Genomic DNA, 27,687 nt, shown 5'->3' with positions numbered 1-27,687 from the left:
TGTGTCTGTGCTGCCATTGACTGTCTGCATTGGAACAGATTATATGTGCTCACACATTTACACTCCAGACCAAGCACACCACAAAGAATGCTTTAGCTAGCACGTGTGTAGTTAGCTTGTTCACCGAATGCACTACTGCATGTTATGTGATGAGAGAAGCACTTTAAATGCCTTACATCCACTTGTTACACTTTGTGGTAGCATTCCAATAAAGCTAGCATGCTCATACACCGTACAAACCCTTCTGCACACAAAAATGCAATGCGTAATTTAAGTCTTGATTATTTGTATGTGGACAGGGAGATTATGTCCTTTCGCTCAGTTTGAAGCTGCAGGTTTACCATTGCATGAACAATGGACATGCCGCCATGTAGGAGAGAATGAACACTATAGTCTATTGGCGATTTAATTTCAAAATAGGGGGAACGGTTCGTTTGTACCAGCAATTAGCGAACCGCCGACCCACCCAATAACAAGTCTGTCTGCTACTTCAGCACCCTGGACAGCGCCCTGGATTCATGGATACACAGCACAGTTAGGCTACTGATAATTCAGAGCCATGGTCGGGCCATAGATTCTAACTTTTACAAACCTCTGTTATTGCTGTTATCTATTTCCCTTTAGTGGCAAGGAAGACGTCATTCTAAAAAATAACTGAGCTGTTTTAAGGTCAACTTAGCGTGTCGTTACGTTGTCTTTCAATGAGCACAAGTTCAATTACCCAAATCTATGAAACAACCGTTAATATAGCCTTGCCTTCTTTCAAATGAAAAAGACTCCTTACCTGCTCCAAAAGCTACTCATCGACGTACTCAACGAGAGGAATGGTTCAATAAGCTATGTACATAGACCAACTACAATATTTGAACAATATTAAAACATAAATTAACGATAAATGTGATCAGAAACATAAGCAGTAGACTTTAGTCTACATTAATGGCCTCCCAAGTATATATGGCGACCCATTTTAGCATTTCTTATCATATTTATCCGTCCAAGAGTACAACGCCCTCCGCGATCGATTAACAAGTGGACTAGTGGCGACAGAACTGGCTGCCTCAGCTGTCCGGGCTTGATCCACGACAGGACTACGGTGGTTTGCGAAGGGCCGGTGTGCCACTGCTCTCTCTCTCTGCTACTAGGGGATGGCATCCCCCCTCAAATCGCCAACTGACTATAGTGCAAGTTTTGTCTGTAACTAGTCCGTCAGCAGTAAAATATGTCAAATGTTGCGTTAACAACAACGGATCAATAACTTTGTATCAGAAAGCATTCCGGCTCCGGAATTGCACTGCCCGTCATTTCCTCCCCAGAAAGGGCAGTCTACTTGGTCTTCTTGAAATCTTTTAGTTATTATAGGCTGTGTCAAAAGGGGGGAAAAACATACACCGTGCTCTTTTTTTATCATAGTCGAACACCTTCCCACCACACAGAAATGAGATGTTTTCTTGGCTTAATAAGGAGGAAGAGGCAGAGGAGGAAGGTGGTGGAGACATTCTGGGCTTTCCTTTTGATTTCACTCCCCCGGTGGCACGACGGGCGTCTTATGCAGGCGTTTACAGTATCCCTGACACCCTGCTTGGCCAGTTGCAGTAGATGACGGTAGGCTGACTAACAAAGGTAATGTAGATAGGGTTTGTTATACGACCTTTTGAGATTGTGGGAGTAAAAAGGGATGGGATGTTTTCTATCCAAACCTCTGCCTGTGTGTATGTGCTCACAAGTGCTTGTCTTAGTTTGCAGCTGCAAACTGCTGAAAGTCTTACTTTATGAGTCACTCTATACAACAGTTTTATTTTCTTTCTGTTCCACAGGAGCAAAACAGACAACCTGGGATTTAGTTTTTTCACAAATGACAGTCAAGCAAATTAAAAGGAAACAAATGTATTTAGACTTCCGATAGCCGTCAATTTTAGTTGCTCTTTTATGTCCAGTAAACATTTTCATTAGCCCTCTGTTTCTCTCTCTCTCTTCTGTCAGCTGCCAAGTACAACGGTGAAGTCTACAACAAGCGTCGGCTGATGGTGGAGCTGCCAACGAAGGGCGGGCTTCCTCTCCAGCCGATGGGCAACTCCAGACCCTCCATGGGCAACATGTCATCAATGACTCCCCCGATGACTACCAACCCCATGGCGTCCAACCACATGGCCTCCAACCACATGGCGTCCAACCACATGGCCTCCAACCACATGGCCTCCAACCCCATGGCGTCCAACCACATGGCCTCCAACCACATGGCGTCCAACCACATGGCCTCCAACCACATGAACCCCTCCATGACCCAGATGACCTCCATGACCCAGATGACTTCCATGACCCCGATGACCTCCATGATGCCCATGACCTCTATGACACCCATGACTTCCCTCGCCCAGATGACCTCCATGACCCCTATGACCTCCATGACCCCTATGACTTCCATTACCCCCATGACCTCCCTGGGTCCACTGACTCCGGAGCCGGTGGCCACCTACATCACCGAGATGCCCAGCATCTCTTCCGTCTCAACCCTCCCGACAGAGCGGCACATGGCCGGTGTGGGAGGAGGAGGGGGGGGACTCAAGCTGAATGGCCAGAAACTCAAAAGCAGCCATGGTCATGTGGGCCACAGCTCTCACAGCTCTCACACTCACAGTCATGGTCACAGCCACAGTAGCAAGCCACCAGGACTCGGGGCTACCTCCCTGGCACACATGGCAGGGACCATGCCAGGTGGCACGTCCCTGGGTATCTCCAGAGCCGCAGAGACAGCCATTGGCTCCAGCTCAGCTACAATGGGCCGCCCAATGGCGTACAGTTCCAACACAATCGCGGCTGGGCATTCGATGGGGCTCGGGCTGAAGGGCTGGGACGGGACTGAGACGGTGGGCCGGAGGAAGACCTACGGGCACAGGAGGCCTCAGTGTACCGTGCTTGAGACCAACCAGCTTCACAGCACCAGAGGCCAGAGCCACAGCCAACACTTCCTCCCCACACAGCCCTACTTTGTGACCAACAGCAAGACAGAGGTGACTGTGTGAGAGAGGGAAAACAGGGAGAAAGAGAGGGGGAAAGGATGCATGCGGAGTGAGAGCACAAGTAATCTCTGAGTGGAGACACCAACCCCCGCGTTGGTCAACAGTGCAGATCAATGTGTGTGTTTGTGTGGCTCGTTGGTATACTGGTGAATGTGGTGGGACAGCGTTTCAGAGTGGTCCCCGTTTCACGAACGGAGTTCACCAATCAAATCACTAAACGGACGTTTGTTGCCAAAAGGAATGGCATCTGTAACCATAACTTCAAAGAGCCTACAGAGCAGGGCTTGTGTGTACACTTTTGGTGATATTAGAGTGTTGTCTCACAGCTAATATCTACTTCGTAATGATAACAACAATCTGAGAATTACAGTACAACACACAGATGATTAAGTGAGAAACTGCAAAAAAAAAAAAGGATTGGCTTTACGAACCAAAGCTGAGAAGCAATATAAGGGATTAAAGCACCGAAGCTGGAAGGACAAACACAGCAAGTTTACCCACAAACCTTGCAACAACAAAGCGGCATCTGCCCAACAAAGCGTTGAATGGCTTGGAAGAAATAACATTCCCTTATGATTCAACCCCCCCCTCCCAAATCTCCTGAGGGCTCTGAAACAGGCACACATGATGAGCGCTGGGCTTTGGACTGCAGACACGCAGGGCTTTGTACTGTGGCTATTCAGGAGCGCCTTCATAAGATCTGCAGCTGAAGGTCGCCCCTTTTTCCACAAGGCTCCAGCACAGAGAATGGAGGCTGTCACACGGGCATTGTTCTGTTCTGATCTCGTCTGCGCGGTGACAGCCAGCCCAGAGGAGGGATGAGGAGGGATGAGGAGGCAGCGAGGCGGCATCTGGATGATGCCGCAGCTAGCAGAGGCTCTACGGAGCAGGATGTCTCGTGCCCGCACATACATTCACACACATGCAGGAACAGATTTTTACTCAAACACATAAAGAAACATATACTGTAGAAATACCGCACACCAGGGTGTGACCAGCATGGCTTCTCAAAGAATGATACCAATCATTTTAGATTTGAATTGCGGACGGCTGACATTTCGTTTAATTTGCGCATATTTGTCATCATTAAATTTGACTGTTTTTATTTCAAAAACTCAGTTCAGTGTTTCCCCAAACTGATATTCTCAGCAGTGAATTTGGATCGCCACAGTACTCAAGAAAAATTAAACTTTCAGAAATGGCAGCTAAGTCGGAATGACCCGCCGTATCCATTCAAGGACAGGGTACAGTTTTGGATATATAATTATTTTTGAATCAGAAAACCAGTTACAACAGGCTTGCACAATTTAAGGGATAATTTTGTGAAAGACATGTATTTGCTTTGTTGTTAAGAGTTAGCTGAGAAGATTGATACCACTTATGTTTGCATGTTCAATACGAACCTACAGCCAGTAGTTGGTTAGCTTAGCACAAAGACTGGAAACGGGGGGAAACAGCTAGCCTGACAGCCTAATAACAAAATCTGCATATAAGCATTTCAAAAGATCACTCATTTATATGTTATATCTAGTTTGCTTTTTTAAAAATCTGAACAAAGACCGAACTGTACAAAAAATGGTTTATGTGCCAGACTTTTTCTTTGCTGGACACAGTAACTTCCTGGAGTCTTATCGTCATCGTGAGGTTGTCAGGCAACTAAATAAAGTAGTTCTTTGAAAGAATAAATACATTGTGCAAAAAATAAAGCAATTTTAATGTAGCTCTGTTCAGGAATGGCCTTCATCATATTAGAAGTGGACAAACTGACCTATTAAATGGAAAATGTGTTTTTATGTATGTATTACTTTAATCAAACACAGACACATAAAATATAGCTCAATTGAGCACCTATATTGTTCGGTAGACCAAATGCAAACTTTGGCTTCTCAGCATTTTAGTTCTGCACACGTTTTTGCATCGGATGTTATACTTCTCTAGTTTTAGACAAAGGCAAGAAACTACTGTGAAAAGTGGATGTAACAGGAATGAAAAATACTATTATTTTTAGCTGGTGATAGAAGTCGCTGCCACAAGACACTAGGATAGATTAGATCACTCACCGTCCTCGAGTTTTAGCTGAAAACTATCTGGGTTACATGACTCCAACACAAAAATAAATCCTAAAGTCTGACAAATAGGCCAAATCTTCTCGGGGCTTCTCCGAGCCGGTTTGCTTGTTTTGTAATGATGTAAGATGCATTAGCAGCTGCAGCCACACTTATCATATTGACCTTGTTATCTCAAGTGCTGCGTCCACCTCTAAGACCCTCCTTACGCTTGAGATTTAGACGCATCTTAAGCGATTAGATTGTAATCAGAATATGCTTGGCCACGTTCAAATAGAATATGAAAGACAGCGAGGATGAATTACTCGTCTAAATCATCTCCGAAGCTGGTCAGAGAACCATTTGGCTTAACAGTAAATGCAGTTGCGTTATAAATGTGCGTGCAGGTCCAGCCTAGCAGCAAGCAAGAAAAAAGGTTAAAATAGTCCAATTTTATAGCATGTAAATGTAAGAGAGGTGCATATGATGACCTATTGAGAAAAAAAACACTGGATTTCACATTTGATTGGGAGCTCCAGCAGAGCTACACTTAGTTTGGGTACACTGTGTGTCCAGAAATGTAGATGTGACGTACAAAATGGGGGGGGGGGGTCTAACACTCCAGCTTCTAAATCAAAAAGATGAAACAGCTAAGGCAGTTGAGAGTAACATGAGGGGGAACCACCCGCCGCCTCGAGGGTCACATGACTGGAAACCTGGGACCAAATTGAAAGCGTGAAACAGGATTTAAGAAGTCATCAGAGCATTAAAATGTGTTACCTTTTACACTCACAACTAAGACATGCACACACACGCACACACACACATGCGCAAACAGAATACATTACAGGGTGGACTCTGCTTTCCCTCTGCTCCCACAGTGCCGAGCGGCAGGCGTCGTCACAGCAGGGAGAACAAAAGAGTCGGTACTGTTACTGCTCCTGTTGTATATGAAAGACTGTGAAACTCCAGACCATGGCCCTTTGTAGCGATACCTGATTATGCTTTATACATAGCCTCCCTCTCAATCTCTTTGCTTTTTTAAAAATATTTTCTTCTTCACTTCTCCCTCTCCCCCCTTTTCTTCTTTTGCTCCCTCGATGTCTGACTTGAGAAATATCTGCGAGAAACAAATACAGGGCTGTGATGAATCTTTTCTGCAACAGTGGAGTACACGTCGTGATGAGAAGGTGAATACAAATAATTCACCCCGCACCTTGAAAGACACGATTGGTTTACGCCCCTCATGTGCATTGTTCGAGCAGGAAATGTAAGTGATTGATTCTGTGTGCCAAAAAAAAAAAAAAAAATGTAATTCAGTTTGCAGTACCATTGTGTGTCCTCTTGAACACTGCGCACATTTCACTCTTTATAACTTTTTCTATGTCTGCGTATGTGTGTGTGGATCCAACTTTGGCATATGATTATTGTCTCTGAAGAAGTCAAAACTCAAACAAACAAGGCAAACAAAATGGATCGTATATAATTGGAGTTCACAATCCCATAAACCTGTTAGCTTCCGATGAGAATCCTTTGCAAATATTTTTTATTTTTTTCCCCTCCACCTTGTATTACTTTCCGCCTTTTCTTGCCAGCTGGTGGTTTTGTTTGCGACATAGTTGAGAAGCAGGTCAATGTTTTCCTGAGGATGTGCATTATCAGACCCAATTGACTTAATCCAGCGCCGCAGAAATGTGGAAATATGATCCCTCCTCGCCATCACATACTGCTCCATCCTTAAAGCCTATTCAGCTCTGCAAGAGCAGCCGCCGGAACAATTGATAAGCAGGCTGGGCAGTTGGTAAACAAAAAACAAAAAAACACCTCATCCCTCACGGTAACATCCAAAATAAACCCCGATAGAAAGCGGGGAATTGGTTGCGCTTGCTGGGTCGCGGTTGATAGGGTCGGGGCCCACAGATGAGTGGGTTCAGGAGGCAGTCATGTCTGACATTTTTCATCTGACGAGTCAGTCGGACAAAAAATGCCACAGCAGAGACTAAAGGACACTGGTAGTCTGCAGGCCCAAAACAGCCAGCTCAGTAACAGAGCCAGTGGGAGCTCTAAGAGCAGTGAGCGTTCATCATTCATTGTGAGATTCGGGGTTTTTTTCTACAGTTTGACAACACAACTTGGTGATGAAATGCAGTCTTTGTACTTATCATCGGTACCGGCTCAACATACTTTAATAATAAGTACGTTCAGTGGCTAATATACAACTGTGAAACCAGCCAAGTCCAAAGAAACAGGGGAAAAATGTGCATCATTTATTATATATCATTATACCATTGTCTGGGTGAACACTGCATTCTGATTGGCTGCAGGGTGTCCATTAATTCCTGATAATGGACACCTACGAAGTAAAAAAAAAAGAAAATCTGAATATCTTATTTACAACATTGAGTGAGATGTGAATTTGCGCTGTTGCATAAACTGCAGACAGTTTGAGACAAGGGTTGCTGCTACAGATATGTCTTTATTTAGCATTATTTTAGCTTCCAAGCTAAGTTTTTTTTTTTCTCCCCAATAACTCTTTATTGAAATCATGTAAAATCTGAGAACAAAAAGCCAGCGGGTAAAAAACCTTGGAGAGCTACTGTGACTGACTAGCGCTAGCATGGAAAAGCTACGGTAGCTAACGCTGCCAGGAGCCATTACGTCACCAAACGTCTGTGGCACATTGTGGTTTCACCAGGCCTTGAGTCAAAACTAGCCAATGGAACAATTCCCTCCACCCAGCTGGCCACCCTATAGTAACTGACATCGCTCAATATAGTGTCAGTGATCACCTTCACCTCTTAGTGTCTTACCTACCGCGACACTGCCGAACGAGTTCCAAAATTAGGGATGACCTCTCAGTGTGAACACATTGCTCCAAACCATTTAGGTCCTGACGGCCCATGTGGGTGCGCTGCCTGCCGCAGCTCCGAGGTCTTTCTGCATTATTCTTTTATTCTGTCCTGCCTGAATGGTGCAAATGGCCTAATTATAGGAATCAGACCCCGAGTTAGAGGGCGCAGCGGTTCACCGGCGCATTGATCAGCAACAGAGGCGGGAGCAAGAGTTCGGGCCAGTCGAACAAGCGGCCCGAAGTGATGTGGATTTCTCTTTGGCCTTGTGACCTGGAGTTAATGACTAATTGCATATTGTGTTTTTTCCATGGATGAAATATTTTGACTGACTTTTACACCCATCTTGTCATTATTAATCAGAGTTAATCAAGCAAGACCTATCTGTCTGGTAAATTCTGATGTCTGGCGACGACACTTTGCTTTCCGGAGTGAGTGACGAACGGAAACACAAACCGCAGGGAGCGCTGAGTTCAGCCTTGGTTTACTTTGCTATGAAGTGTCGCAGTCCAGCTACCGTAGGGGGGGGGGGGGGGGGCTAGCGAGCTTAAGCCGCGTGCAGTTTGTTGATTTCAATGATTTCTTTTACTGTATCTTTTTTCCTTGGCATGATCCACACTGCTACACTGTGTTCCTCGTTACTGCTGACCCCTACTGTTGTCCTCTGGACAGTCATATGTGTCCTCCGATACACTTCTTACCCAACAGTGAAGAGCTTTACTCTGGTTATTGACCCCCCCCAGATCCCACCCCTCTTTGCAGAGGTGCCCCAACCATGAAGTAAGAGTCTCTAGCGCAACGACAAGGATCCCTCGCTGGCTTCCCAACACTGCCAGTCGTGCTCTGCCTGGGTCGAACCCGGGTTCTCTGGGACAGAACAGTTTAGCCCTCCACCGCCTGAGCTCCCTGCCTCTCACAGCCATAAAGCCACCACTGTGCTCATTTTATGGAGTGCTCCGACTGTCGCGTTTGGAGTGTTTCTCTGTCTGGATCCTCCTTAAAGAGCAAACAGCAAGGGTGGCAGATGAGGGAGAGGGGTTTTGACTTGTCTCGAAAACAAGACGGGAGGGCAAACACCTAACAAACTCACCTGCCTACCTACGAAATGCACAATAACGAGAGATAGCAACGACACGACTGAGAATTACTACAGCGTACACTCCCACTAGCCCACACGAGCTTCACTGAGAGGCAGAAAGTGGCAGGTGAGATGTGAATGGGATTTGAAAACTTCTCCCTTGCTTTAGCAGAGAAAGAGACCTATATAGCACCAAAAAAAAAAAGCAACCCCAGTTGTTCTGAAATCAAGCCTTTCTTGTTCAGCAGAGCAGACAGTTGCTGTGAGAAAAACCACACAGTCGAATATCTACAAGGAATATTCAATAAGAGACACAAAAAAGGAGCTGTACTGGGACCAGTGGCCAGGGGGGCTTTACGAGTTTTTTCACTGTGGTCTTTAATCACCGAAAACCCAGAGTGGGGACTGAGTCCACAGTGGCACACAAAGACAGAAAAGGGACTTAATGTCAACACTTGTTAGGGGGGGGAGCTTTGAATTATTGATATCGCTAAATGTTGGTGGTGCGCGGCACGTGAGCCCTAACAGCTCCATTTGCAAAGCTGTGAATCAGAGATGACTGTTGACTCACACACACACACACACACACACACACACTTTATGTTGTGACAGTATTGTTACAGACTCTCAGACTTGTTTTGATTATTAATGCCGCGGCTCTATAGATTCTCCAAATCAATCACTGATTCCTCCAGACAGATTGGCCATTACTAACATGCACTGCAACACGTATTTGTCAGCTCCTCTTTGGGCTGAGTGTTTGTTTACACTGTGTGTCCCATTCAAGCCACAGATGTGAAGCACAGGTCGTTCTTGATGTCGGACTGAATCGGGACAATGCCGTTGTCTGTAAATATTAATTTCTTGGTGGGGAAGAAAGTCTTTTCTCCCCTTAATCACGACAGATAAAATGCAAATACTCTTAAGTATACTCTCTTCATTCAAGGACAGAAGGAGCAGCGGTTCTCATGATCAGAAAGTGGGACATGTACAGTACATCTGGGATGACACTAAAGGGCTCAAACACAACGTTACTTTTTTTTTTTTTTTTTTACCAGGTTTTCCTCGACTCTTTTCTTTTCAATCCTTTTGCCGTCGCCGTTCGCTGGACTTGATATCATTGTAAACATGTACAGCCTACGAGGAGCAGCATCTGTACCATCACAAAAAAAAAAAAAATCAATATTATCAGTATATTATCAAAAGGGGTTCTCGTCAGCCATGTTTACGACTTTGTATAGCATCGGTCCTTATGCGCAATGTTTTCAACAATCCGGAGCTTCTGCACACGGAGACGGAGGAGATGCAGTGTTTGTTGTCCAGTAACGCTCGACATCTGTTTTAAAAAGGGTTTTTGCTCCAATGCTGTGCTTTATATGTATGATTATCATTTATTTATTTATTTATTAATAAACCTGTATTACATTTACTTGCTGTTAGAATGAACGGACGGATATCAATCACAGCGGATGTGAGGGAAACACTCTGGTTATTGACCTCTGCTTGGGATTTTCCATTACCTTTGAAGGATCAATAAGCTATTTGCGATATGAATACTATCCATTAACAAGCCTATCCTTTTATAGAATAACCCATTGATTAACTCATTTTGGTGTTAATCATGCATTACATACAAAGTTATATGAGATCCAATTTTCTATTTTTGATGTTCAGACCAGTTTGTGGTATTTATGCATATGTGTATATGGATACATATGGCCCCAACACTGCATTTATGCGTAACTAGTAAGGCATATTTTCTATGGTAGAGCCCATCTCCCACTATTGTTTGCACAGTAGCTTATATTATGCACCGTGATGACCCATTGTCCTTTTACTGTTTACTGACTTTATAATTTGTGACATTAAGTTATGAAAAAGCTGTATTTTGGTACTATTCAGATATTGTTAGAAAAAGAGATATAGAAGACGTTTTGTCCCAGAAATATATTACCATAGTGTTTCTATGAATTTGTCTGTTTTATTTATTTTGGGAAGGGATGACAGGGATATTTTTGTTCTTCTTTTGTTGATAATTTGCCATCTGAGAGTATATCACCATTGTTCTATATACGACTTTCTTACGTGGCAATAAAAGATGACTTCTGTAAAAAAAAAAAAAAAAATATGCACCTCTCTTTGCCGTCCTTTTGTGTCTCTTTTATTCTCTGTTCTGTTGTTTCTCTGTCCTTTTGTCCTCAGGAAGAGACAAAAGAGAGAGAGAGTGTACAGTCCTTCAGATCTTCTTTATCCCCCCCTCCCTTTTCTCTTCATGTCCTCCCTCCCACTTTCCTCCGCTCTGTTTCCCTTGCCGCTCTTCTACACAGCAAACATTTGATGTTAAATAGATGTTGTTAGAGCGGATTGAACTAACTTCGGAAACGCATATATAAATAACAGCAAAGCAGAAGTCGAAGCGACGTTCAAACTCAGCTGCCTCCTGCTTTTTTGTTTTTGAGGTTGATATCTAAATGGCTCACAGATGTCAATTCAAACAAATTCCAAGTTACTTTTTTGTTATTCTTGTCCGTTGAGTGCTGCTGAATTGTCTCCTCTTTCTCTACTTTCTTCCCGGTGAGCATTTGACAGGCGGGAATGCGCAATATAATTAATAATTTAATATTAACTTAAGCTTTTAACCTGATAAACACATTTTGGGTACTATTTATGGTCTGCATTTTTTTCAGTGACAGTCATTCAAAGTATTTACATTTAGGGCAATATGGCCAAAATCTTCTATCCCGATATAAGTCATTTAAAATCTCGATATTTATACATATCACGATATAGCATGTATACCATGTGAAATAAGTCATTTTTTTTATTAAATTAAGAACTTTAGAGCAAAAGGGTCAGATTTTCTGAGAAATGTTAGTGAGTATGCGTTTGTTATCATCAATTCAGTTAATTTCGATATATGATTTCATCACAATATAATTAAATTGAAAGACGATAAATTATCATCTTGAATTATCAAGAGCCCTATTTGCATTGGGTAATTACCTCTCTATGCAGTAGTTTTCATTGTTAGTGGCCATTCCCGCACAGTATTTAAATTACCTTGACGTGGGAGTTAGTAAATTCATCTTATTCATGTCAGCTTCACTGTTACTTCCACTTTCCTGATGCCGGTAGCAGTGACTGCTAATGCTAACCCAACATTTTCTACTAGTGCTACTTCAGATACACTGACGGTATCTGGGATCTGAAGTGTTTAACCACATTATTCATCCATTTACTATCCGAGACTATCTGCACTATCCGTGGCCGGGTCGCGGGGCCAGCAGGGTTAGGAGGGTATCCCAGATATCCCTCTACCCAGCAACGCTTTCCAGCTCTTCCTGGGTAAAACCACATTATTTTAGGACTGTAGTTGTATCAACATCACCTCTTGGAGTTTTAGAGTTTATTTTTGGCAGTATGCCTTTCATTAAAAACAACTTCAGAGATAAAAAAAAAAAGGTCCCAGGGAAGATGAAATGTGCCTCATGCTACAAAGTCGCTGTATTAAAATCGACATCTTCACCATAAAATATTTCCTGGGTCTTCTCCTCTCAAACCTCTTTCCCCCCTGCTGCTTTTTTCGTCACGCATGCCGAGCTGAAGCCAGAGAGTTCATGTGTCCTTGGGCTTCAAACGTAAGATCACTGCCAGACAAAATCAAACCTACTGTTTCTGTTGTATTTTATTTTTTCTTACCTTCAAATGAACCGTGCATGGCAAGGCAAAAAAAAAAAAAAAAAAAAAAAGACTACACACAAATGTTGCCTTCACACACATCCAAAAAACAAACACACACCACAGCAGACACACACATTCGCACAATGTGAGTTTACACTAATTACTCAGGCTGCCAGTGTGCTATTGGCAGCGAGGAAACAGTCCAGGGAATTTAACTCAAAACAAAGCAAACCTGCTTTTCCTCCCGTTCCCCTGCCATTCCCTCTCTACCTTCACGAATCCTGCTCAGCAGAGCGGAGCTGCACAACGAGAGCTTTCTGTGTGTTTTAAAGCCATCTGGCTCTGACTTCTACTTCTACTGTCAGGGGCATCATCATCATCATCATCCTCACCATTATCAACAATCTTTTTCGCTGTTTTTGGTTGTCACTGGTCTTTTTCATCACTTTTGCTAACAACATTGTCGTCGTCATCACCAATAATATCATCATCGGTCACCCTCACTGTCATCCTCCCAATCTTTAGTGTATTTGTACTATGTAACTACAGTTATACAAATCCAATGTTAGTTCAAAGTTTAGTATTTGTGTGCTGTCTGGATCATGCCTCATGAATAGTGGATATATTTTTTAGATGCTAACAACAAGACTGGACGACTTATCTGATATAATTGTTCAAATCTAGGTAGGTTTCTGCAAACCATGGATACGTTGAAGTTTGACGTCTTTGCTTTCGGTCACAGCAAGTGCGACCATAATTGAAAAGTATGGTTATTGGTCAAAAGAAACTTGTGAGTTATGTAAGTAAAGTCAGATGTCATCTGCGTATAAACTTATTTATTGGGTTAGTCTCGTGGATTGCGATTTCCTGCGTGCGTTCCTTATTAGTCCATTGCCGAGTTGAGAGCTATGTTAAAATCCCCTCTGATTCAATTCAATGCACTTTAATTCAATTGACTCCAATGACAATTCATGAGTCTGTGAAGTTATATCAGGATGTGAAGAATATCCTATGAATCAATACTGATGCAACTCGTTCTATTGAATTATAAGGAGCAGAGAAAAACTCGACTGAATTCTGGGAACTCCAATCGATGGTCGTGATAAATGGGTTTCTTGAAGTAGCCATATGTCTGGATTTAATTTATTTATGTGATTAAACATTTAATTCCTTTTATCTAGTGAGCCAATCCCATGTATATTCCATTTTAGGAATTTAAATGGAACAATGATTTGAGGGTGTTTTTTGGCTTGCAAGCTAAGGTTTAGAACAAATCTGATATTTAAACATTTAGGTATTTTTTAAGAAGTCCGCTGAGGCATTCCATTCCACTGCACAGCTCATCAATTATGTAGTGAAAACAGCACTCAGCTTTTTTTTCACAAATTGCATATGTTATTCTCATGGCCCAAGGCAGCAAAAATCAGCGTCTGTGAAAATGAACCATTCTCTTCTAAAGCTTTAGACCAGGAGGAGTCAGACTGTAAGCTGTGAAGAGACAGCAATGTACAGCCTGGAGGGATACCACTGACAGCGACGCTGGGACTCACTTTGTCGTCTCCAACACTGTTTGTTTGAACTGCGAGATCCAACGGAGCTTCGCTTCATAACATAGTAATGTTGTCTGTTTGAAATCAGAAATGTGCCCTGATAGACAGAATATATCATGCTCGATTCTGTTGGGCTTTATTTGACATTTTCTGTTAAACTTGATTTTTTTTTGTCCTCTTTTTGCCCGTTCATCTTTTATCTTTTTTTAGTGAAAGTACTATGACCAGGAAGAGGGTGTAAATAATCCAGAGCAAGATGCTTGATGTTCTGCAAATTAAAGAGGTAAACTTGAATTTGCTGTAATAGTAGAAGTAGTAGAAGTGTGACAAAGACAGAAAAAAAGAAAGAGGCTTTGACAAAAGAAGCATCTTTCACAGAGTCCATTTTTTTTCTGGAGCGATCCTGCCTTGCAGAAGCCTCCAGGCAAACTGTGAATGAAAAAAAGGAAAAAGTTATATCAGGAAAGAAAATGTCATGAAAATGTCATGACCAAAAAAATATGAATTCAAAGCCAGATATATATAAAAATATTTAAAAAGAAAAAAGGACTTAGATATGCATAGATGAGCAGAAACAGTAACCACTGAAGAGAAAGACAATACACTGAGTAATAAATGCAGAAAACGGGGACATCTGACACCATAGCAAATCACATTTCATGGCAGTTGTGAATCATCACTCCAAGCCACTGCAGCTCTAACCTTTAACCTTCTACTGTTATCAAGACATCTAATAAAAAGACATCAATGTCATACATGTCAGAATAATGTTAAAGCTGAACTTGAGCAGCGTAGCTAAAGTCAAAGCCAGGCCCTGTCACGGAGTGCGTGCTGCATCAAAGTGTCTTTCTCTCTCTCTCTCATGACCCCGACAGAGAAATGATCTTATGCAGTAGGCGTTGTATGACGGGACTACCCTCCACACAAAGTTCAATGAGTCATCCTGTCAAAAGAATTGACTTGCCAATCACCCTCGAGATGGACACTCTCTCTCTCGGCCAAGATAATACAGTATTCAAAACACACACAGAGGGACAGAGTGGGCTCTGGGCTCTGAGGGATAAACTGCACTGTGCTTAAGCTGGGATCCACTCCATGCTCCTTTGAAGGGTATATAATGTGGAGTAGTTGAATGAATAAGTTCCTCTTTTCATACACTTCTTTGTCAAGACTCCGCACTTATGCAGTAAAACGTCTCGCTAGTGTAAATAAGAGGCAGTGTGTGTGTGTTTTTTATTTTCAGTATCTATCCTTGTGAGGGCAGTAAAAATGTTTTTTCAATGCTCACTTTTTTTCTTTTTCTTTTTTAAATGGTGGAACGTGGCATATTCATAGGTCACATATGATACAAGAGATCACTGAAACAGAGGTAGTGGTTGCATAATATCTGAACAGTGTAGTTGCAGTAATGTGTTTACAAAAAAAGGGAAGGGATTTGGTATTGGTTCAGTGTTAGAAGACTGTCATTGTCTGTTTTACGGACCGCCGAGTCCCGCTGAGTGCTGTGCAACATAACTGTTGTGCTTGTTGCTGCTGTGATAGCACTGTTCCACACTGCTGAGCTCTGTTGTGTTTGGATCAGCCACCGCGAGTTAAGTTGGTAAACCGTATTCTATTAGTTATTATTATTAGTAGTAGCGGCTGCTGAACCTGAGTTCGCCAATCGGGCTTCTGTGTGATAAAGTTATAGTTACTGTACTTTACTGTGGCAACAAGGATCCTCTCACACATGTATACACACACACACACACACACACACACACACCTCACTATGGGATTGTTCGTTGCTTTTACTTAGTATGCTTGTCATTGTATCATCGATGTTTTGTATGTCAACACTACTGTTGATATTAATACTTTCATTCATATCAATAATTCAATTTGTATACTTGCTAATAACCAAACCCGCTCATGCCAGACCCCAACAGCTCTATTTATGTATTTATATTTATATATAACATCACTCTGTATCTGCTGGATTTGTAAATAGGCAACTGTTAGCTAACATGGCAGCCATGTATTAACTTTAAAAGGTGGTAATCTGTAATATACTACGTATATAATAAAATGTTGTTTGCAGCTTTTTTTCTGCCTCCAAGTGGTCAAAACATCAAATCAATAAAGGTTTGAGAAGCAAGTTTGTGTGGTTTCTCTGATGCTGCAGGTTTCACGTGTTAGTGAAATGCTCATAGAACCCACAGCATTAACAGCACTAATATAGGAACACATTACAGTAGCTTACTTGACAATGAAATACACTTCTCATGGGGAAATCAACGCGTGTATTTCTTGACTCCTTGTAGACCTCTGCCCATGGTATAGCATGGGCTTACTGTGATGAATTGATTTTGTGTGGAAATGTTGCTGCTGAGCACAGCATCATTCAGAGGAACCACCGAGCATACAAAGTGTTCCCCGGGTGCAGCGTTGAGATCCACAGGTGAACCCGTCCTTGTCATGATACCTTTGTATTTAAAAGCTTTTGTTTCAGGATTCGCTTTATCAGAACTGCATCACCAAATACATCACACTGATTCTAAAAAGAATAAAAACTGTCACATCTACCCCCCTCTTTATTAACAAATTAGCCTGCCAACTAGCACATTTTGCTACGGATGAAGTACTCTGTCTGTGGATACAGAGACGAACGGTGCTGTCCGGAATAAAATGGACGGCAACAAGAACCGCACTTTAATCATTCCTTGCTGATGAGATCGATTATATACAAAAGGAGAGACTGGGCTGCTGCCGAAGGTCAAGCAGCTTCCCAGGGGGAAGAGAGTGAGGTGAGGGAGGGAGAGTGAGAGAGAGATAGTGATGCATCTGGACACCAGATGGTTCATCAGCAGGTCTCTATTTGTCCTCATGGACAGGAAATGGATCGCTGAGGGCCAGAGCGTTACCTAATTACTACAGTACCACACACACACACACACACACACACACACACACACACACAACGCAAACAGACACAGACAGACTCAAAGTCACACAAACTCACACACAAGTACAACGCGTACACGCAGCATAAACACATTGATGCATGCTGTACAGTACACACCTGGAAGCACAAACACACACGGCAGGGCACCGGCTGTCAAATAGGCCACTATCTTGGTTTCCTCTTTGTTTTTCCCAGAGTGCATTTCAGCACTAGCTGTCAGATGGCTCTTCATTTCCAGCTGTCCCAGCGTGGCCTGCCAGGCCTACACACTAACACACACACACGCACACTAACACACACACAAAACTAAGGGTGCAAATGACATTTAATGCACAAACACACAAAAACCTTCAAGATAGATTTTTTAAATATTCTTTTTCATACACACACTAGGGATGCTAATTTAAAAAAAATGTTCCCTGACCAACAGCCAATCCTCGTTAACCTATCATTAACCGGCAGGATTAGTGCCTTGCGTGCAGGGTGCTGTGGTTGAAGTGCCCAACAAGCTGCAACGACACAAACAGGTTAAATCCATCGTTTATATCTGTACTTGCTTTGTTTTTGAACACTTGGACCTTTTTTTTGTGCGATGTAAGTTCTAAAGTTTCCAAAGTAGTTTGAATATGACTTTTTACAGTGCTATAAAATGATTTTGTGCTCCTTTGGGTTCATGTAACCCATGCATTTCACCTGCCAGCTGCTCGCTGTGAAAAAAACTATAAATAAGAGTTAGAGGAGCTAATAGGGCTGGGGCGATTTGTCCACGTGTGTGATCACAAAAATACGATTTGCATAAAGTGCATCGGCGCATCGCAGGAATGGCTGCACCCGGTCAAAGCAGGCATTCCCCCCAGTTTTTAAGCTGCTGCTGCTGCTGCTAAAAAAACTCACCCACATGTTCTCTAAAGTGTGGATGTATTTTAGCTTAAATGCTAAAGCATCCCGGAGGGCTTTGTCAAGAAGGCAGCAGGACCGCACCGACTGTTTACTTTTTGTCCCCACCAGACCACGATGTATTAGTATTACCAACACGTGTTTCTGTTGGTAGTAGTCACTTAAAATCGATTTGCTGCTATAAACGCAGAGACCTGAGGGAAACAGACAGGGGGAAGTGGGAGGGGAGAGGAAGACTTCCTTCTACTATACTGTGCCTTTCAATTCTGAGAGAGAGATTGCAGTGTGTTCGACAAGCAATAAAGGTATCCATTTTGTTTTGTGAAGAAATGATATTTTGTATGTTTGACAGAAAAGAACAGGAGACACAGCAAAGCAGAAGAGAAAAGAGAAGCAAACGATTGATCAGTTCAACAGGTGAAGTGGTGACGACTGCCTTAAACAGAGCGACGTCAAACCAGACCAGCATTCATGAACAAATTCCATTGATCTTTGAGGTTGGAGTCTCAGTGACACGGCAGCTTCCAGCTGAGAGTTACCGCTGTGTCACCGTTTCCTTTGCCAGCAGCCCCTGAACTGTGACAGGAGCGTTTCTCTTCTCACCGCCCAGATTACACGGTGACGCAGTGACATTATGGCTGTACATGTATCCGTGTGTGTGTGTTTGTGTGTGTCGGTTCTGAGTGGTGTGTAGGGGTTGAAGAATGGAAGTTTGTCTCAATGGTGAGGAAGAAATCTTAGAGGGACAATGACAAGAAGTCACTGTGTTATATGCATATGTATGCTAGAGACTAAATCAAGCAGCACACTGTAGATGCCATAACAAACACCTATGGGATCCACTTTAAAGGGGCCGAATACACATATTGTCAGGTTCATTCTTGTTTTTTGGGATTTCTACTAGAACATGTTCACATGCTTTGTTCAATGTTCAAAGGACGCATTATTTTCCTCTTCTTACTGTAACAGCTAGTATTCATAACTTCTTTTGTTTTTATTCCATGCCTCAATTGAAGTGATTTTTTTGTTGACTGTGTGTCCTGCCAGTCACCGTCACAATGCCGGTGGGGGAGGAGACTAATCTGTCCACACGATACCCTGAGAAATCTTTTCAGTAGTCCTTGATGTGAAGCGGCGGCAATGTCGTGCAGTATTTGCAAAAAAAAGAAGTGAAAAAAAAAAAACTCATTCACACTCAAACAAAAGACTCCTCAACAACAAAACACGGACACTCTTACACAAGTGTAATCAGTTGTCGGAGTGTTGATGCCAGGTTTTGGCCCTGGAAAACGTAGAAAATCCCAACCCCTGCCAGAACCGGCCTGCCAAAACACAATCCCAATTAGTGTGACATCTCTAAAGTGCATTTTACTCGTTGGCACAATACATCCAAAATGTCAAGTCTCCTGGTGCTGTTGTAATAAGCCCATTAGTTGCCAACTGGCGGCTGCACCTTGCGAGTGGCGCACTGTTTCGGCACCAGCTGTGCAGCATTAGCGTTTTGCAGCAATATCTGTGTTCCACCAGCAGGGGTGTAGCAGGCAATTATGGGCCCGCATGGAAGGAAGCGACTCACAGACACTTCTCTCTCTCCTCAACACTATCATAATGGATCTTTCTCCACAATTCAAACACCGTTTGAACGTCAGACGTAACATTCTGGTGCTGTATGTCAACATGCTTTCAGCAAAGGGCGAATATCTGTACATAAATGGATGAATAGAGCAAAGTGTCAGTAATCCAGCAACATAAGAACCATGCTGATAGGGCATTCTGAGCCAGATAATGTCAGAATATGTACTGGTGGTGAAAAATGAAGAAAAAAAGTCAGAAAGTAAGAAGAAAACAATGAGTTTTGTGAGTCCTATTGTTTTCCTTTACTTACTTGCATTTGGGAGGAAATCATGTTCTAAGTTAAGATCTACTGAATTAAACGAAGATACAGTTCCCATCATGCTTTGGGCGATTCAAGATGGAGAGTTGTGAAGTGGGTTCCAGATGCGTGTCCGTAAACTCAACCGTCCCAAACTCAGTGCGTTTGTCGATGTGTGCCAAACGTAAAGCTATCGTGCCGCACGCGTGTGCAAGTGTGACCGGCAAACAAACGGAAATAAGAAACTGATCAGCTGAAAAAAATCCAGCTGGTTTGGATCAGCAGCTGATCGAACAGCGCGTCTCTATTGCTCAGCACACCACCACCTTTTATAACTAATGACTGTAAACATATGTTGTATGGACCCAGTAGTATGCAGCGCCCTATCTCTTTGGAGCATTTGGCCAGGTATTACCGACTGCACCTCTTATTTAGTTTACATTACAAAGACCAGTGCTGGTTATTTCAACTTTGTTTCAGAGAAATCATGTTTTTCTGTCAGTTTGGCATGAAAAATACTTGCCGTGAGCCTTGCTGCTAGTGCTGTAGATGAGGAGCCAGTCAGAGGATGAGAGCTGCTAAATCAAAAGTACTTACTGTAGTAAATGAAGTCATCTAATATTGACCCAGAATCAAAACGTGTACATATTAAAACAGTACATTGTGTTTCCTCAACTCATGATCTGACGTTAGAATAAACCAAACACCAGTGTAAGACAAAACCAGAAAGTAATTCTAACAGATAGTCGATCCATTCCAGTCCACACACTCTGATAATCACCACAGTCCCAATCAAAACAATGATTCTCCAGTAGTTTCAGCACCACAGAGCCTCCATCTTGGAGTATCTGCATCTCCTCCAGAGCCCACGGAGGCCCCGGCACTTGAGCAGCTTCCAGCCAATGGATATAGCCTCGATCCGGCGGTGGTCAGCGCAAGCCGGCTGCAGCGGACCAGAGGGCGGCGCGCTTCCAACAACGGCCTGGAGGAAAGCCAAGCGTTGCCACGGTGACAGAGCTGCAAAGAAAAATCTCTTTGTATTGTTACCAAGGCAACAACTGTGGTGGGGAGGGAGGGAAGGATGGACTGATGGCGAGAGGGGAGACTAAAAGAAAGAACGGGAGAGATCGGGTAAAAAAAGAACAGGATGATCGGCGAGAGGAAGGAGAAGGGATGATGAGTGGTTGTTTGAGGTGCAGCGATATGAGCCAAGGCTTTATTATTCCCTCCATCTCTGCCCTGTTTATGCCGGGTGATTCTCCGCTGCGTGGGAGAATTTACAGTGTGCTGTAACCTCATCCCAAACAAAGTTACTCAGCAGATTCTTTTGAGTCAGATGGATACATAAGCGCTTCTTTGGGAAGGCAGCTCAAACAGGACACGATAAGTCAACAGCTCCTTAACCGACTGAATGTCTCCAGGCCGGGCAATGCCGTGAGCTCTTCTGCAGCATCTTCTCCTTTTTTTCTGCACAGTACGTGCCTCTATTTCTCAGTATAGCAACCTTTTACCTCTCCCCTCTTTCTCCCCACTTCTTCTCCCTCTGGAGCCGAGAACCGAGTTTCCAAGAGTCTTGAATTTTGACTTCCAAACGTTTATGAGAGTCATTTTGATGACTTGTGATCCGCTTCGCTCCGGGAGGGGGCCTCACTAATTCCCACCGTGTTTGAATTGATCGCGTGAACCTAACGGGGAAGAATAACGCCATTTCTGGATTGAGCATATGCGAGCGCGAAAGTGTGTGAGATGAAAAACGTTCCTCTAAGTGGCTGCGTCGCAGCTGTATCTACACTTTAATACACACAATGAATAATGTAGTCAATTAGCTTTCTTGCGAGGCCAGAGAAGTGTAAGTTGACAGAGGGACTTGACAGGGAGAGGATGAATGACTTTATTTCTCTTTCTCGCTCTTGGTTACATTCGGGTTATGTATGTAGATTTATGCAACTCTCTGTTTTTCAGGCTGCTCGTTTCTCAAAGCAACTGGAAATTTGTCATCAGTACCCCCCCCCCCCCCCCATTCTACACTTCACACACAGCTCCAGACATTCTAATGTGCACGAGGCGGCGAGATTAGAGGGAAATTGAATCAAATCGAATCGCCCCGAAATTGCGCGAAGCTCGGCAGAAAGAGGACAGATCCAAAAAGGGAAAGGTATCCGCTATCCAACGGCAGCATCTCATCTCTCCTCATCGCCTGGAGACAATCAGTGCACGCTCCCGTGAAACCTCCCGCGGTGGTGCAAATCTGGTCAGCCTTTCAACGTGTCCACGTGAAGTGTTATTTTTTGCCTCAACACAATCAGGCCGCCGGAGTGACAGGAGAAACGAGCGCAGCAGGAGAGAAGAGGGGGAAAGAGAAGGCTGCGAGCGCCGCCTTGGTCTTAATTGATATTCCGGCCGAGGAGTCGGAATATTCGAATGTCAGTAAGCTCCGTTATCTCACTTGGGAGTCGGGAGAGATTAGGGGATAGGTGAACGAGGGGCGCCGGGAGGCACCACACTGCTTAAGTGCCTCGCATGCAAACACACACACATGCAAAATTGCACATGTGCACCCATGCATACTCCATCACAAAAATGCAAATATGTGTACACACACACACACACACACACACACACACACACACACACACACACACACACACACACTCAGGCAGTCCACCTCCCTCCCACAGAGACTTCCCTCTCACAAACACCTCTCTACACTGAAGAACAGAGGCACACACACACACACACACACACACACAGACATATACTCACTTTGTCACTCACACGCTTCCTCTGTGTTCTCGCTGCGCTCTCTTTGTTTGCAGGGAGGTCGCTGAGTGACGGCTATTAGCTCAGAGGAGTCTCTCCTGCTGTCCGCTGTTTCCAATCGATATCGCCGCGGACGGATCCTGGCTGTTACACAGAGAATAGTGTGCATTAACCCTCAGCTAATACCGAATCCTATTCTTCCTGTTCCCTCCCATACGAGCTGGTCGTATCTGATTCTCTCCGTCTACAGTATTGGTCTCATGCACGAGTAGCTGTCATATTACACATTATTCACATAACTATAAAAGAAAGGATTCTTTTTTTATTTTCTACTTTCCTCATTTCATTTGTGACCAACAAACACACAACTATGTACTTCAATACTCGACACTCGTTGACAGAATACATTCCCAACCACCCTAACCTTCACAAACGTCTCAAAACTGTACTTGCACTCCAAAACTCAAATTGATTCTCACAAAGATAGTTGTAGAAACACACACACACACACACACACACACACTTAGAGACCATTGGAGGCCCACCTTCTTCTGCAGGCCATGGAGCTGAAGGGCAACTCCACTTCATTCACATGGCTTTCCACTGAGACTCATTGGAAAAACAATTACGGCACGAATAATCAAATGTATATGGATTCATACACACACTGTAGACACTTCGGACCTCCTGCTACCGAACCGCTGAAAGAATCTACGGTTCGTTTCTCAGACGACATCGTTTCCTCACGTTCCAACTTGACTGCAGGCAAAAGCGCCAAACGGCGCTCACGTAAACACCCATACGCACCGCAGACGCTGCATGTGTTTATAGATAAAGGCAAGGAGAGACAAGGAACGTAGAGAGAGGTCCTATTCTGAAAGCATGCAAATTTACCGTCCGTTACTAGTTATTAAGAGGACGCCAGGAGCTACAGTAGCAATCACATGTGTGCAGTTGTATGGGTGGTTTATGTTTCTCTTCCTGCATATCTCAACATGCAAAAACAGGCACGTTTATCAGCCGCAGGGGAAAATAGTACCGACAAAACAAAAAAAGTAAGGGGGGGGGGGGTTATGAAGTCGTTTCAGCTCTCGTGGTGCTCATTTGATATCTTCCTTCCATGATGATAGATGTATATTATTATTTTCTAGCCCCTGATAATAGTGTTATGCTCTGTATTCATCTCCGTCTACTAGTCTGCAACAACAAATTCACATCTGCCTGTATTCTTAGCCTAGCATTTACATCCAATACTCTTGTGTCCTTCTTAAAAAGGACAAACAATGATGGTCGTCTGCCCACAAAGTCTTGCTTTTTGTTTGTCATGACAGCAAGCCAATGGAGGTTGAACATACAATGCATCCAGTGGCGGCCGGTCGAGTAGAGGCTGAACATGTGGCGCCCCAACAGCCACAGAGCTTAAATTCAGTCTCAGCTAGCTTAATGCATTATTAATACATATTTTAAATGAGCAAAGTTACTATTTTTCTACATTTTAATATGATCTAAAATTAAGTTGTACAGCATAAAATGAACTGCAAATATGAGTTTATGTATTGCACTGTGTATTCTCTCTCCTAAACGGTGCCATACCAATTCAACACTAGCTTCCTCCTGATCCCGCCTCTATCTACAGAACCAATGGGATTTGTTGTGGAAAAGAAGTTCAGACCGGGCCAGTTGATGAAGTCTGAACTACTGTTTCCCAACTCTATTCTTATTCTATACTTAATACGTACTGGTGTCCTGATGATTTTTGAAGAACGCACTAGAATCAGACAGAGTTTGATGCATATCAATAGTTGTAGTTTGTTAATAGAAACGCAGAGACTTTTAGCTACTCTTTTCCACTCTTTTAGAAATAGAAAGAGTATTAAATCGTTACATGAGGGGAGATATATCAGGATACTTTGAGCCTCGACTTTATTCAACTTCTTCCCATTAAGAGCGCCGGGCTTCGAAGTCAATTTTGTGGACAAACGGTGGAATTGCAACTCTGGATCCGTCATGTGATGCCATTGGGCCCCAAAAAGACTTTTTCCCATTGACTTGCATTGGGAAAGAGACTTCTGTAAAACAGGTGTAAGGACTGGAGCACCCTGGTTTTAACAAGTGGCATCTCCAAATTACCTCCTTCCATGACAGCAGCGCCGACTTCTACGAGAATGAAAGAAGGAAAAGAACATGCCATGCCTGTGACATTCCACACCGAGTCTGACAGAGACATTTCAGAGTTCAGAATGTGACTCCATTGTTGGCCTGTTTTAATGAGCCTTGGCAGTAGCCTGGGGTAAAAGTGCAGTTGGATCCAGTGATAATGAGAAGCATAATGCTGCTCCCGCTGCCTCTTCGTGCCCCCCCCCCCCCGTTAACATAAGAACTGCGAGCTCGCTTCACTTGAAATTATAGTTGAAAGAAAGTCTGGGGCTCGCAACAGTTCGGTGAGGGCGGAAGGAATTAAAAATGCTTTGACGACGGGTCACAACAACAGGGTCAGATGGTACTTCTTGGTGTTTATATGAAAGCAGCTCGTTTTGAGAACTTTGCTTCAAAGTGTCATCCTCACCAGCCTTCCTCAGGCAAAGCTATTTGACACAATCTTCCTCTTTTTCACAGTCAATATCCTGGCCAATTTTAGAATATTCAAACGTGTTAAATTGTAAGATCTTGATCTTTAGCTTGAACGCAGTCGTTTTGTCACAAGTCATTCAGACATTACTCATGAAGCATTCACTCACATGCTTCTCACTAATTCAATAGCTAGCCGACAGATGAATGTACAACGTCTTTAAACCTGAACGGATTGATTTTATGATCATGTGGTGGTAGCGTGTCACCTTAGATAGCTAATATGGCCATAACGTTAGCAAACAGGTTGATTAGAGGAGGAGTTGCCTTTTAGCTTTTGGCTCATTTATGTTCAGACTGTCAAACTAAGTGAATTAGGGCTTGTAAACAAAAGTCCCATAGATAGGCAGATAGGCATTTAATGAGCTGGCATCCTAGTAAAATTAGAGGATTTGATGAAGGAGGGAAAGTCAGCATGATTGAGTGCTCTCTTTGTTGCGGTTAACGACCTGCGTTCTTAACGGGCATCTTAACTCTAATAGGTGTCACCATGCTCATTAAGAAACAGCAGAGAAAGCGAAAGGAGCAATCTTGAGTTGGTCAAAAGGTTGTAAACATCCACAAAGTGAAGGCAGATCGATTTATTTTTTTTTAAAGAGTGAAGTGTCTACTGTCCTCATGAACTGGAAATCAAGGAATACCACACACTGGAAAAACCTAATGATACACTGACTACATGATGTTAGCTGGTCTGTATTCACTGCTCTGGCCGTCCTCTTGTCGTTATCTTTATGTATTGTCTCTTGTCTTGCAATAATAATTGAAAAAAAAAATATATATATATATATATTAAAAGTGAAATGTCAAAAATCAAGTAAAAATCTTCAGAACAAAAGCAAGCTGGGGGATAAAAACAGACAAGATGGATTGTCTGGTGGTCAGTGAGCACCAGTAGTTCACTATATGAACTGAGACTAATTAGTTAGGTCGGTGAGGTGGCTCAGTGGAGACTATTGGACAGGTATAGGAATGACAGGACAGTGATGAATGACATGCTAAATATAGGAAAATGGATGTTTGTGGAAAAGAGGAGGATGGAGCAGATTAAACCACAACAGGTGACCATGCATGAGGTCCAGACTGCATTCTGTGCTCAGTTTATCTTGTTCCAGTCAGCTCTTCCAATTATGAGGAGGTGCCGGCCAACGAATGTCAACATCTCTCCGCTCACAGCAGTAAACTCATGCATTTTGTAATTCTTTCCTGAAGATGGTTCGGAATACATTTTCTTCTCCCAACACAAAGTGCACAACACTTTGTATGGAAGAGCAAACTGGCTGGTTTCTTTTGGTGTCACCTGAGCTTAAAAAAAAAGAAAATGAACTATGAACTATAAAATATGAACGTGCCCTCATTAACTCAACTCACCTACGTACCTGCTTACTCATTTTATCAGCCATCCACTCACTCTCACACACACACACACACATACACACACACTCGGGGCCCCTCAGTGCCCGTCCGTCTTGCTCTGGGCGAGGTGCCAGTGCTCGCAGATGGCATTAGTAGAAGATGAAGTGCAGTCAGTGAAATGTGAATGCCAGTTATTACTCTAACTGCTATCCGATCAGCCTCGCTGGGCGTCAAAGACTTGTTGACTTAAAGTAAAAAGAGCTACAGGTGCACACTGTGCTACTTGTGCAAAAGAGTGTTTCCCGTTTGTTTTTTCACGATATTTGACTGCATTTTTAAGAGGCGTGAGCAGGATAAAGAGACAAACAATATATAAACAATATATTGGTTAGCATTAATAATAGTACTCACGTGTCCACGACGACAAAAATATATTAAGTTGTGCAACTATATTGCATAAATCGGCATCTCTCTCTTCAACTGCCTTTTGGACTACAATTTTGAATATCCTTGTTTTTCTTAAAACAATATCATTGGCAGGGGAATTTCAATATTGTGTTTGTTTTGTCACGCTTCCAACATATTTGTGATCCTCACTGTTATGTATAATATATATATATATAACATTTAATATTGTACACCACACAACCTCTTTTATATTGTGTATTTTTAATATATATCTTTGAATTCATTTGGATTCACGTGCAATATTTGTTATTACTGAAGGATACATTCGTTATTCACAATGAAACCAATGGAATTTTTTTTGAAGTTATTTTTAAAGTGCAACAGAGAATACATTTCAGGGATATGGACATACAGCTATGAAGTTCTAATGCTCTGGTGAACTTGATGCATCATTCATTACTTCATTTTGTGTTTTGAGGCCAAAATTAGTATTAGCATTAATAGTATTTCTCTGATTTGTTGTGAAAAGTGAGTCAAGGCGGTTGGAGACGTCGAATGACTGTGACTTCCAGGCAAAAGTGCTAATCAGTGCTAGGCGGTCCTC

The 27,687-nt window shown here is 42.9% G+C and overlaps 1 protein-coding gene across 1 annotated transcript in view; it reads left to right on the top strand.

The window, feature by feature from the left end:
* Positions 1-3,020, top strand: part of shisa9a (shisa family member 9a) — a 40,537-nt gene extending 37,517 nt beyond the window's left edge. The window contains exons 4-5 of the mRNA XM_076093256.1: positions 1,981-2,129; positions 2,235-3,020. Of these exons, the coding sequence (XP_075949371.1) occupies positions 1,981-2,129; positions 2,235-3,020 (935 nt within the window). The remainder of the gene's footprint in view (positions 1-1,980; positions 2,130-2,234) is intronic.
* Positions 3,021-27,687: the final 24,667 nt, after the last annotated feature.

Source organism: Anarhichas minor, unplaced genomic scaffold, assembly GCF_050575085.1.
Source record: "Anarhichas minor isolate MPS153535 unplaced genomic scaffold, ASM5057508v1 ptg000017l, whole genome shotgun sequence".
Lineage (NCBI taxonomy): Eukaryota > Metazoa > Chordata > Actinopteri > Perciformes > Anarhichadidae > Anarhichas > Anarhichas minor.
Note: the sequence above shows the minus strand (reverse complement) of the source record. Positions and strands in the feature narration are given on the sequence as shown.